General features: G+C 42.5%; 1 protein-coding gene across 4 annotated transcripts in view; it reads right to left on the reverse strand.

Annotated features, from left to right (window-relative positions):
- PTCD3 (pentatricopeptide repeat domain 3) overlaps nt 1–13,172 on the reverse strand; it is a 30,514-nt gene that overhangs the window by 2,934 nt on the left and 14,408 nt on the right. For 3 of the 4 annotated variants that reach the window (XM_067704482.1, XM_067704481.1, XM_067704483.1), the window contains 14 exons: nt 11,770–11,885; nt 11,175–11,245; nt 9,975–10,062; nt 9,309–9,369; nt 8,977–9,062; nt 7,802–7,946; nt 7,096–7,146; nt 4,897–4,986; nt 4,607–4,635; nt 3,571–3,677; nt 2,580–2,658; nt 2,391–2,481; nt 720–805; nt 103–251 (listed from right to left, as the gene is read on the reverse strand). In XM_067704482.1, the coding sequence (XP_067560583.1) occupies nt 103–251; nt 720–805; nt 2,391–2,481; nt 2,580–2,658; nt 3,571–3,677; nt 4,607–4,635; nt 4,897–4,986; nt 7,096–7,146; nt 7,802–7,946; nt 8,977–9,062; nt 9,309–9,369; nt 9,975–10,062; nt 11,175–11,245; nt 11,770–11,885 (1,249 nt within the window). Of the gene's footprint in view, nt 1–102; nt 262–719; nt 806–2,390; nt 2,482–2,579; nt 2,659–3,570; nt 3,678–4,606; nt 4,636–4,896; nt 4,987–7,095; nt 7,147–7,801; nt 7,947–8,976; nt 9,063–9,308; nt 9,370–9,974; nt 10,063–11,174; nt 11,246–11,769; nt 11,886–13,172 lie in introns of those variants that run through there. The other variant, XM_067704484.1, reaches the window with a different exon arrangement.

Genomic DNA, 13,172 nt, shown 5'->3' on the forward strand with positions numbered 1-13,172 from the left:
AGTGTGCAGCCAAATTAGAGAAACTCTAATGACCGGGTAAACGTTCTCTGAGATCCAAGTACAGGTGCTTCCAGTGACATGTGTGGCATGTACTGTACTCACCAGGCTTCCTGGGTTCTCCCAGCCCTTAAGAAGAGGACGGCTATGTGGTTCAGAGAGCTGGCCAGCCAACTGGGAGCCGTCTGTCCGGCATCCTGGCTTTCATAAGTCGATTTGATATCTGCAGCACAGTCAGCAAACGCCACCTGCAGCTGAGACGCTCTGAGAGTCAGCGGAAATGCCCAACTGGTTTTATGAGAATTTAAGTTCGGGAGACTCCATAGGACCATTAAAATTTGTAAGCAATGCATTTTACCGTTGGAACACATCACATGTACAGCACACAGTAATACAGTATTTAAGAAAAAAAAAAAAGCAAAGCACTCTGCCCTGGGGTAATAATGGGATCAGCCACATATTTCAAATCCAACTACGGGTTTTCTTTTTAGAGAGAAATTTACAAGAAGGCAAGCTGCTATTAACTGTCAGGATCGAGAGGATCCATTTTCATGCTGCTTGCTTTGGACTAGAGGAATAAGAGTGACTTTAGATGGCAGAATTCTCCACAATGATAGGTAAAACCATGGAAATGACCCTCACCGGCTGTCAGTATTAGAGGATACACTGGTTAGTATACACCTAATAACGACAGCAAAACCTGAGTGTCAACACAAGCCTACCTCTGGTGGGTGCCGATCCCTTGCCATAAGCATCAGAATCTCTTCTTTTAGGTCACGGCGAAAAGTATGACCATATTCTTTACTATCTAGAAACAAAAAAGAACAGAGTGAGAAGTCACTGGCATGTAAAACCAAGACTCTTTGGCTGACCTTTGTCCACTGTCAGCAGTCACCCATATTTGGTTGGAGGGGTGAACATACATTGCTGACATGTATTCCAGGATTCCAGAAAACTAGCAGGATGATTCATGGTAGGAAAGGACAAATGAGCAGTGAAAGCCAGCACCAGTAACGTGCTCCCAGGCAAGTGTTAGCACGGCACGTGCACCACACTCCAGCAGCCACCAGCTCCACGCGGTTCTACAGCACGTGGGAATCGTCAGTAGTCCTCGTACACTATCATTAGAGCAGCCTTGTAAGGTAGGAGGGCGGGGCTATAGTCTCTGTCTCAAGGCAACCTGAGGCAGACGGAAACTGAGTTTATGATCAGTCACCTAGTGGATGACATACAGCATCTTCTGCAGCCAATTTACACACAACCACACACACAAACCCACAGTCATGGCTGTTTCTTAGAAACCTGAGTATCACTGACTGTTAACTTTTTTTTTTTTAATTTATTTATTTAACTTATTTTAAAATTCTTGGCTGCGTTGGGTCTTCGTTGCTGCACGCGGGCTTTCTCTAGCTGCGGCGAGCGGGGTCTACTCTTCCTTGCGGTGCGTGGGCTTCTCATTGCGGTGGCTTCTCTTGTCGCGGAGCATGGGCTCTAGGTGCTCGGGTGTCAGCAGTTGTGGCACGCGGGCTCTAGAGCGCAGGCTCAACAGTTGTGGCGCACAGGCTTACTTGCTCTGCGACATATGGGCTCTTCCCGGACCAGGGATTGAACCCATGTCCCCTGCACTGGCAGGCGGATTCTTAACCACTGCGCCACCAGAGAAGCCCCTGGTTAGCTACTGAAGCACAGTGATGCAACATGGTATAGAGGAACGAACGGTACAGGCTTCGGGGGTTGATATTTTGGGTGTCCCAGGTAATTAACACTGATGTCACACAACTGCACAAAACCCAGCCTTTTCTTGTCACAAAGGAACCAATTTAGGTCTTTTCCACTACACTGTCACTCACGCAATCCAATATGTAACATGAGCAAATGGCCCTGAAGTAGACCTCAACTACTGCATTCAATTTAGTCAAAAATGGAAGTTTTGGGGACTTCCCTGGTGGCACAGTGGTTAAGAATCCGCCTGCCAACATAGGCGACACGGGTTTGAGCCCTGGTCCGGGAAGATCTCACATGCCGCGGAGCAACTAAGCCCATGCGCCACAACTACTGAGCCCGTGCTCTAGAGCCTGCGAGCCACAACTACTGAGCCCACGTACCACAACTACTGAAGCCCGCATGCCTAGAGCCCATGCTCCGCAACAAGAGAAGCCACTGCAATGAGAAGACCGCACACCGCAACGAAGAGCAGCCCCCTCTCGCTGCAACTAGAGAAAGCCCGCGCACAGCAAGGAAGACCCAAACAAAGCCAAAACATAAATAAAGAGTAGTAATAAATTAAAAAAAAAAAAAAAAAGGAAGTTTTCTTCCCTAACAGTGTTAACATGCTTGTTAATCAAAACATAAGACAAAATGAGATGGGTCGGGACACATAAGCTGAAACTGACCTTTCCAGATCTGAGGAATCAATTCTAGCCGATTGGCCACATCTAATGCTTGGAGAAGATCTATCAGTGTTTGGGAATGTGGAAAGAATACCTGATTCAGAAAAATACAAATACATTTTTTAAGTGTTACTCAGCAAAGACAACCACAAACATCTACAATGATAAATGGTAAGTAATGAATCATCTTACTGAAGGTATCAGGTCCTTATACCACTTCAAGGTGACATCAATTTGTTCCATTAGACAAAGCAAACCAAAGAACTTGGAACTGTAATGGAGAAAGAAAGCATGTTTAGTTTAAAATCCGTGCTTAATAGGGGAATGACAAAATTACAGCACAGTCATATGATGACGCGTTACACAAAATTTAAAGACAGTAAGTTACACACAATTTCAAGTTACACAGGCCAATGCTGGACCCAGGAGGTGCTGCTAACTGTGCTTTCTGGACTTCCCAGTTAACACCTTCTAATCCTCAACCAGTCACTGATGCCACCTCCTGGTTATACTCTCAGCTCATGGTAAGGAGAGGGCAGATCTCCTATTCATTTTAAAAGCGTTCAACGTAAAGCGAGGATTTGGACCACATAGAAGAGAACCATCACACACCTATAAACAGTCTGCCTCCTTAAGTTCTGGTTTTTCTCTGTTTAAAAGCAAACCCATTTAAGGAGTCTCTTTGGGCTCCAACATGTTCATCTTCAAAAACAAATGAGGCTGCAATGAAATCTTTAGGGACCCACCCTCCTATGAATTCAAAAACATAAAATAGGAGGGTTTACAGGGAAAAGATATATGAATTTAAAGTGTTACAGGGACATCCCTGGCAGTCCAGTGGTTAAGACTCCACGCTTCCACTGCAGGGGTTGTGGGATAGATCCCTGGTCATGGAACTAACATCCTGCACGCTGTGCGGTGAAAAAAACAAACAAAAACAACAACAAAAACCCCCAAAGTGTCACAAATAAAAACAGCTTAAAAGATACACAGCAGACATCTCAGTCTGACAAATCAGTTTTACCACTGCTTGACTCTTCAAGTGTTCAGTTAACTTACACTGTTACGTCAGGGTCAAGCTGCCTAAAATTAGGCCACCAATAGCCTCCCACTGGCAGAACTGACTACTGGTTGCATACAGGTGCTCCGTTAATGCAGAAGGATACATTTCCAATACACTTACTAGTAGAAATAACGCCGATGATCCGGTCCAATGAATTTCCGGTTGTCTCCAGTGTTTAAAAGGTCATGGACCTGGTAAGCAAGTTCTAGATCTCTGAGAGATGAGCACTGAAAATTTACAAGTAGTAAATAAGCATCATTCTGCGATCCTTATCAGCCCAACAGTGGCTCATTACATAAAGAGCTCATTATATGAAGAAGTACAGTTACCTGCGGAAACATCTATGCTGATTTAACATTATTATTGGTTGACAGCAAATGAATTACAAGAAAATGGGGGGGGAGGGAGGAATCAAAACAAATCACCAAGTTCTGTGAAATTTAAAACAAAATAACCTTAATCTAGTAATTATACCTATATTTAGTAACTATATGAAAACACCTGGTTGCCATGCACAAGACAGCTGGAGTGCTCACTCCAGCATCACTATACTGGCAAAAAACCCATGAAGTAACTCCAAAACCCACCCACAGGAGAAGTCCTTCCCTCCTGTGAAATAACTGTACTGCTGTCAACAAACAAGATAACATGGAAATGAGTCTGGACGTGCATGTCTGAATAACCAAAGGAGAAAACCTGGAAGGACACTCACTAAAATGTAAAGCAATTGTCCTTAGGGAATAATATATATATAATAATATATATCCTTAGGGGATAATAGGATATGCTAATTCATTCTGAAACTGCTTGAAAATTTTCCTGTGATTAGTATGATAAGATGAAAAACCAAACTTAAAAACCATCAATTTAAAAAGTTACCAATAGGCAAATATGAAATACTCTGAAACCTTACTTTCAAACCTTACTTTCTGAAGAAAGGTATGAAAAAAGAAAATGTATACAATAAACACAGGGCAGGAATGTTGTGACTTTGTAGAGATTTAAGAGGAATAAAAATTAGAACTAAAGACATGAATATAAGTAAGAGTCAGGAAGTGAAAGAATCAGGGAGAATCCCCCACCTCCCCAACGATGAATTTAGGAGATGGATAAAAGAAAAAAGGAAAACAAAAGTTAAGCAAGAAATTGTACTTACAACCCTCATGGCTGACTGAAAAAACATATCTGAAAATCAAAGTTCACAAGAGCCTTGGTTACTATGGATAAAACGTTTTCAAGTCAGTAACATTAATAAAAATCCTGGCAACAAAACTGGTAACGTGTAAGACAAACCTAACGGCGTAAAAACTCAGGAGGGGAAGCACAGGAAGCATACAGCTTCCAAGAATCACTAAGCTAAATTAAACCCTGTCCTCACAAGGCTCTAATACCCGGCAGTCAGGAAAACAGGGCTCTCTGTCTTATACAAGCAATTTCTGTACATACCGTCATCCGGGTCCTTTGGAGAAAATTTCTTTCCCGTTAATTCATTCATGATGTCATAGATGATGAGGGACGATCCTTTTGAAGGGTTTTCTGCAGAACAAGAAGGCAACTGGGTTTTCTCATGAGTTCACTTCCTGTACAACCACCGGGTGTGCAGAACTAGTCCTAAGGCCGCATTTCTCCTTCCTCCACCCAAGGCACGGAGCTGGCCGGGCACATCCCTGCTCGAGCAACGAGCGCACCCTCTGCACGGAGTGCAGCTCTCCCCAAGACCTGGGACAGTTACAGGTGCTCCCAACAAAGACTCCACCCTTCCTTCTTAGGCTCCTCACAAGGTCAACTTGCATTGAAACGGGAGACAGACAGACCCTCACTAAGCCTGCATACTTAGAAAACAAACACGTTTTTGCTAATAAACATTTGCGCTCCTTTTAAATATAACCAGGATGGGAGCCAAGAAAAAGAAAACTGTAGAATTAAAATGCAACTATGACATTTCCAGTTAAACATTTCACATTATTAATCCACATCCCTTCCCCACCTTATCCATATGCAAGTGATAATATACTTTCCGTGACAGCACAGATGTACTTTTGAAGTTCCTCAAGCATGTTTTCATTTGTTAGCAATCCTAATTATTCTGTTAGTTTTATAATAACCTATTTTATATGTATCATTTCTTCATTATTTTAGGCTTTCTCCTTTGGGTAAATTCCTAGAAATTATTATTACAGGCAGCCAATTTATATCCCTCAGACACACCAACACTCCTCCCCCCACAGCCCTGGGTATTAGGAAGCACAAGTACCAATGACTTTAGTTAGGAACGGAACCAAAGTGATATGTGATGTTGAGGAGAAATGGAATAGGCTTTGGGGTCAGAAATAATAGTTTCAGCAAAATGACACCAAAGTTGAGTAAAATTTTGGAAGACAGAATTACCATGGAAACTGTTCACCTGTCTTCAAGATAAAGTCAGTTAACTGCCCTTACTTCCCGACAGGTGAGAATGTGAATTTTGTAAAACTAGCCCTCCAAAACAGATAATCGAGGTTTTCTGTTGTTTTCACACATAAAGTCTACCACAGGACAGAAGGACTAGAATTGTCATTTCTGAACCCAGAGGTTCTTTCTCAGGTTGGGGCAAATGGATAGGAACCAACAGACTGTGAGTGCCTACTACCTGCCTTCCAAGCACAGGACAGGACACTGTGCATAATTCATTTCATCATTACACCGTGATGGCATCACTCAGGTAAGGTATCCAGTTCCTTCTGACACAGGTGGTAAATGGTAGAGGTGAAATTTCAACTCAGGTGTGCCTTGCTCCAAAGTCCATTCAATAGAGCACAGCTGACCTAAAACTAGGTGACAGACAGAGCCTCAAGGTTCTCCCATGAGGTTTCAAAAGAAAGTTAAGGTTACTGTGGGGCAGCACCGTCCAGCAGCTTCCTGCAAGGATGGGAATGCCCTGCACCTGCATCGCTGAACATGTAGCCAGCAGCTACAAGCGGCTACTGAGCACTAATGCCATGAAGGAATTTTTAATTTTATTTCATTTTAATTCAATAGCCATGTGTGGCTAAGTAGCTACTGTATTGGACAGCACAGCTCTGGAGAGCAAAAGGAACTCCAGACTAGTTTCTCCTGACCAAAACTGTACACCATCCTTTCTTTTTTTTTAAAAAATAATTATTTCTGGCTGCACTGGGTCTTCGTTGCTGCACACAGGCTTTCTCTACTTGCGGCAAGCGGGTGCTACTCTTCGTTGCGGTGCGTGGGCTTCTCATTGCGGTGGCTTTTCTTGTTGCGGAGCATGGGCTCTAGGAGCATGGGTTCAGTAGTTGTAGCTCACGGGCTCTAGAGCGCAGGCTCAGTAGTTGTGGCGCATGGGTCTAGTTGCCCCGTGGCATGTGGGACCTTCCTGGACCAGGGCTTGAACCCGTGTCCCCTGCATTGGCAGGCGGGTTGTTAACCACTGTGCCACCAGGGAAGCCCCACCATCCTTGTTAGTACGTTTAATGACCTCCCTCCCCTCCAGCTCAAGTTTTACATCACAAACAAGATGTTACTCTCCTCAAGAATAACGGTTTGCTCAGGCTGTAGACAATGTTATTTTGTGAACTGTCTAGTCTTAATTCATAAGCAGTGAAGTTAGCCTAATTTCTACATAAATTAGTAGCATAATGACATACATACCATGTTGATAAAACAGCTGAATAATATAGTGATACGTTGCAAGCGAGGGTTCTTATATTACCAGGTACATAGAGGAAAAAAATAAAATAAGTCAAACACAGGTATACAAAATACAGCTCACTGAGGCACACTGATCTAAAAACATATTAATGTTGGTATTTAAGTAAAAGATACATTTCTGTTCCTCTGAACAAAGACATTTGCTAGCTCATATGATCAATGTAAAGATGGAAAGGTGTCAGAGATTGAATCCCTCTTAGAAAGTCCAGACACCTATTACAGCCAATGCACAATGAGTTTCATTTAAGAAAACTAAAGCATACCAAAGTGAATTGATTCCCAAAACATCCTTCAATAAAGTAATTACTGAAAAATATACAACACACTAGCACACAACTGGGTTCAAATACTTAATTATGCTAGAAAATGTCACGAGTTTAAAACCAGCCAACTGTAGGAGAACAATTCTCCCTAGAATTAAGAAATCCATAAAAAAGTACCTAAAATACTAAAAGAATGTAACTTCCTATAGATGATAAAAGAGTTCCCATCATAATAAATACACGTAATTAAAATGTGCTAGAAAGGAAATTCCCAACATACTATGTAAACAGCAAAAGAGTTTACAGTCTCTTTTTTGCTTGTCTGGACCTGAAACCTCTGGTCAGCACTGTCTTCAGTGAGGGACACTAGGACACATCCTCACCAATTCCAATGGCTTTCATTTCCCGTAAGGTCTGTAAGGCTGGCAATTTTCCAATTGCATGAAATCGTCGGAGACATTTCAGAATAGTATTAAAAGTCTGTAGGTTGGGTTTCACGTTCTGTGCAACCATTTGTTTCAACAGGTCCTAGTTGAATCAAAAGCAGGAAGTATTTTTTATGGCTGGTAGGTAATTTATCCAATAAACTAATGTAACATACTAAAAAAGACTTGGGGTCTCTGCCTATGTTTAAAGTAGATTTATAAATACATCCCCAATTTCAGAACTATCTAGTAACTAGCAGGACAAGTAACTCTGCCCCTTAGAGAAGCCCCTCCATCAGTTACCCTGACAGCATGTGATCAAGGTGTCCCAACTGTCTTTAGCGGCCCAGTGAGTTTGAGACTGAAGCAAGAGAGCAGACTAGAATGGATTGCGTTTTTTCCTTTTTTACATGCGCAGTATGGTATAACACGGTTTCTATTCCTGTCACTTCAATCCAGTGATTTCAATCTTTTTAAAAAATTAATTTATTTTATTTTTCGCTGTATAGGGTCTTTGTTGCTGCTGTGGGCTTTCTTTAGTTTTGGAAAGCAGGGTCTACTCTTCGTTGCGGTGCACGGGCTTCTCATTGCAGTGGCTTCTCTTGTTGTGGAGCACAGGCTCTAGGCACACAGGCTTCAGTAGTTGTGGCACGTGGACTCAGTAGTTGTGGCTCAAGGGTTCTAGAGCACAGGCTCAGTAGTTGTGGCGCACGGGCTTAGTTGCTCTGCGGCATGTGGGATCTTCCTGGACCAGGGCTCGAACCTGTGTCCCCTGCATTGGCAGGCAGATTCTTAACCATTGTGCCACCAGGGAAGCCCCTCAATTTTTTAAAGCTTAGCTAATAAATTTTTGCAATAAATGTGTCTCATTTTAATGAAAAAACCATTATGAGAAATAAGTGAATAGAGCAACCCAGGTCTTCCTGGATTCGAGCTGTATGCTTGGGTCACATGTCAGATACACCTACGTAAACTACAGGGTTGCTGGAAGGGTGTGAACAGGTCACCATGAGCTGAGCGCCCAGCACAGTGACTGCCATGAAGATGCTCAGTGAATGCTGTCTCCAACCCACGTACTCCTAGCAAAGAATATTTTAGGCCTATTAGAAGACAAAGTGAGAGTTCCTCCTTACCAGTATATTATTCCATTTTTCTTCTGATTTCTCATTCGCCATGAATGCTGTTGCTTCTATCAATGAATTGAAGGTGTGCACATCAGCTATAAAAGAAGAAAACTACTTTAACAAAATCTGGGGTTGAAGATTAAAGGCAAAGACACACGCACATGTCTACAAAACTAGAAAACTATTCTTTTCTCTGGCTCTGGACTCCTGCTTCGATCACCAATACCACAGGAAAAGATTAAGAATGAACAAATGACTGAGGTAAAATCCTGAGATTTTATAGATGCCTGAGAGAAGGAAAGAAGAGGAAGGACAGAGGGGAATTCTCCAAACACACTTACCACGAAGTCTGTTGTTTAATAATTCAGTGTACAAGTTTAATGCCTGCGTAGGAGCTCGGTGCTGGAAAAGGGAAAGTATGAAAATTAAGGATCATCAAATTTGTTCATTTAAGAAATATGTGCGTATCGACTGCTCTAGGGTTTGGGAACACAGTAGTAAACAGATACGGTCTCATTCTCAAGAAACGTATCCTCCGTGCAGTGGTTCTCTACTGGGGCAACGCTGCTTCCCAGGAGACACTGAATAATGCTTGGAGACATTTTGGCTGTCACAGCTGGGGCGGGAAGGATGCACCACCGGCATGCAGTGGACAGGAGCGGCTCCTCAACGCCCTTCAAGGCGCTGGACAGCTCCACAAGAGCAGATTATCTGGCCCAACGGTGAACAGTTCTGAGGTTGAGAAGTGCTGATTTAGGGGAAGATAAAGATATATAAAACAGAGTTTCCCTGGTGGCACAGTGGTTGAGAGTCCACCTGCCGAGGCAGGGGACGCAGGTTCGTGCCCCGGTTCGGGAAGATCCCACATGCCGCGGAGCGGCTGGGCCCGTGAGCCATGGCCGCTGAGCCTGCGCATCCGGAGCCTGTGCTCCGCAACGGGAGAGGCCGCAACAGTGAGAGGCCCGCATACCGAAAAAAAAAAAAAAGATATATAAAACAAACGTTACCTTCACCATTCCTCGGATCATTGTGCAGTAGGAATGTGCATTTTTCTCTGGCATTAGAGCAAAGATTCTCTCAGCATTGTTTTTTGCTCTAGACACAAGAAAGTAAATGTGAACCAGAGGAAACAGGAAAAACCAGTAATAGCCACCAACTTACCATGTTCCAGGCACCGTGCTAAGCATTTTATGTGTATAATTCCAAGTAATTCTTGCCACCCAGAGTGGAAGACATGGTTATCATCATTTTGAAAACAGGAAAAACTGAGGCTCAAAGACCTCAAGTTGTCCAAGGCTTTACAGGCTAAGTGGCAGAACCAGGACTGAAAAGGTGTAATATATACTCAAGGTATTAAACAAAAAGCAAACTGCACAGCAGGGTACATAGTGACGTTTCCCCACCCTCTTTCAATTGGATACAATTCCCCAGAGGCAACCACAGACAAGCGGTGTCTCTAGAATCCTTTGTCCTATTCTAGCCTATCAATGTGCCATGTTATACAAATCATGCTCTACCTTGATTCTCCCTGTTACCAGTATGTCTTGGAAATCAGACAGAACCAGGATTTGGGCCAAAATGGTGCTCCACAGTCAATGCTCTTAACCACTATGAGAAATTATTAATATCTACTGAAAAAAATTAATTTTTGATTCTATTCATTTTATCACTTCAAAAAAGACTTTAGATATTAATGGTAGCTTCCCTTTCTCAGACATCCATATGAAATACCTTTCTTTTATTTAGAGCTTCTACTCAGTTAATTTAATTCTGAAATGTTAAATGATATTCACCTTTTGTTCGGAAGTGAATACTTCTGTTTGCTGGCCACTAGTCTGAACTTAGAACTGTGCTCTAGCATGTGTATTCTAACATAATAAAAAACTGTGAATCTTTTAGAATTAGAGGTATATATTGCAGGGTAGGACTACTGATGAAACTACCAAAAGAACCATAACATGAAGGTTGCATGGAGTTAGATGGAAAAAAGAAGTCAGGTGTCAACCTTGTACTGCTGGCTGGAGGCAAAGATCTAATGAAAAACGGTCCAAAATCATATGAAAACCAACTGAGACATTTATACTGCACAATGAAAACAAACTGCATTTTAGAATATTCCAGGATCGTATCTTCTTCGGGGCTGATGGGGAACATTCCACGCACTGTACGGAGCCATAACACAAAGTTCTAATCATGCTGTAACACACCTCCAAGTAACTCCAAGCTGATGACCAGCCTTCCTCTTAGGTTTCTCGTTACTTCCCTCTGTGGCCTCTTCCTGAAATGAACCATCACCAACAGATATAAAACAAAATATGACAATGGAATGCATTCTCTGAGGAAACTTCAGAAAAGCAAAGGAAATACAGATCCAATAGAAGGCAAAAAGGAAACCCAGTGTTTATTAAGAAATATTAATTTCTAAAGTGTAGAGTATGCTCACTCCTCTCTGCCCACCTACGTATGAATTTTTGAGGGGGCTGGAACCAGGGGTTTTTGCCCCCGTCCCTTACACATCATACTATCACTGTAACAACAACAAAGGGGCCTGTCCAAACGTTTCTGGTCAAAGGTTTGCTGCATGTGGCAGGCAAGGTCAAAATATTTTTAAGGAGGGAACCAGGGCAAAACAATTGTTAAAATCCGTCTCCTTCTCCACATTTTTGTCCAGGCTATGTACCATGCCCCACCACACCTCAGAACAAATCTCTTCGACCCTAACACATGGCACAAGAACCTGCCTTACTTTGAGGAGGTGTTGCTACCAAAAGAAACTTTAAAAATCACTGCCAAAGCCATTACCAACTCTTCTGCTTGTTCACGTTGTTGAAAATTATAATTAGTTGAGGGCTCTTGGTTACCATAGTAACATAATAAATCCAAGAGACGATTAGTTGTTTCCAGAGATACGGTGGTTCCTGTGGGTAGTGAGAAAAAAGGGAAAGAAACCTTGAGGCATCCAAGAACTAGAGCCTACTAGATGAAAATTCTTCACTTTTCCATGAGCTGTGGCCTTCCTGGCCACCTATTCAGTCTCAGCCATCACCTTCTTGAGGGATGCGTGCGCACTCCACATCAGCTTAAACACGCGGAGCGATGCAGACAGGACACAATCCCTAACAGTGCCGTGTGACAGAAAAGAGAAAACACAAGATCAAGTTTGACCCTGTGCTCATTTATTTTATGGACTCATATCCCCAGAGAAATTATCTCACGGTTCTAACTATCATCTTCAAACTGAACCCTCTGCAAATGACTGCCACGTCGTCCCCCGGGGCCAGTTCCATTTTTACAAATGCAAGCAGAACTATTCCACTTGGACCCAGGCCCTCACTGAAATACCTGCCTAGAAATACTAGCATAAATGCCTAATTATAGTAGCCTTTAAAAAATTATTGCTCAAAACATTATGTTCCCATCTTGACTCTTATGAAGGGGGAGAAAAGGGAACAGGAAGAAGTATGAAACATAATTTAGTGCTTTAAAAGAAAACTAACTGCATTTGTCTAAAGAAAATATACTGATAATACAAATGCCCATCAGGAAACTTAAAAGCCCAGAAAAGACAGCATGGCAGAGTGGACGGGACACCGGTGATGGAGTGTAACTTGACTGGCTCTTACCATCTCAAAGCTGTGTAACCCTAAAGATTACCTGTAGTCAGTTTCCTTTATAAAATGGCGAGAAGCACACCAACTCATAAGGTGTATAATTCAATGCCTAGCAAAGCACATGGCACTTATTAGGGCCTGATAATAAAATTTTGTTTCCTCTCCCAGTATGCTGCCTCATTCCATTACTGTGAATGAGTCGAGTGTTACGGGTTCGACACACTGTCTGTAGTAATGCTTACTGAACATCTGCATGTGCCTACACCACACAGCGTGTAAAACAAAGGAAGACAAGTCTTAGCACTAAGATGTTTATCGTGCTCAACCAGCAGGGGGAAAAGCCTCCCTAAATGATGACCTGCATCAGCAATTCATTTGTACACCCGAAGCTTTAACAGGCTACACACCAAAAGTCTCAAATCAAACACAGCTTTCTGCAAATGTTTCTTGTTGTGTTTAAGGCTGTATTGAGTGACTCAGTCCAGTTTCTTGCACGTTTGGCTAATTTTTCTCCTAAATCACTGAACAGCACTCGGAATTCTAAAACTTAATGCTGCTGCCTTCCATGCTACTATAGGTACATTCTCATGACAG

This window comes from Pseudorca crassidens, chromosome 14 (assembly GCF_039906515.1).
Source record: "Pseudorca crassidens isolate mPseCra1 chromosome 14, mPseCra1.hap1, whole genome shotgun sequence".
Classification (NCBI taxonomy): domain Eukaryota; kingdom Metazoa; phylum Chordata; class Mammalia; order Artiodactyla; family Delphinidae; genus Pseudorca; species Pseudorca crassidens.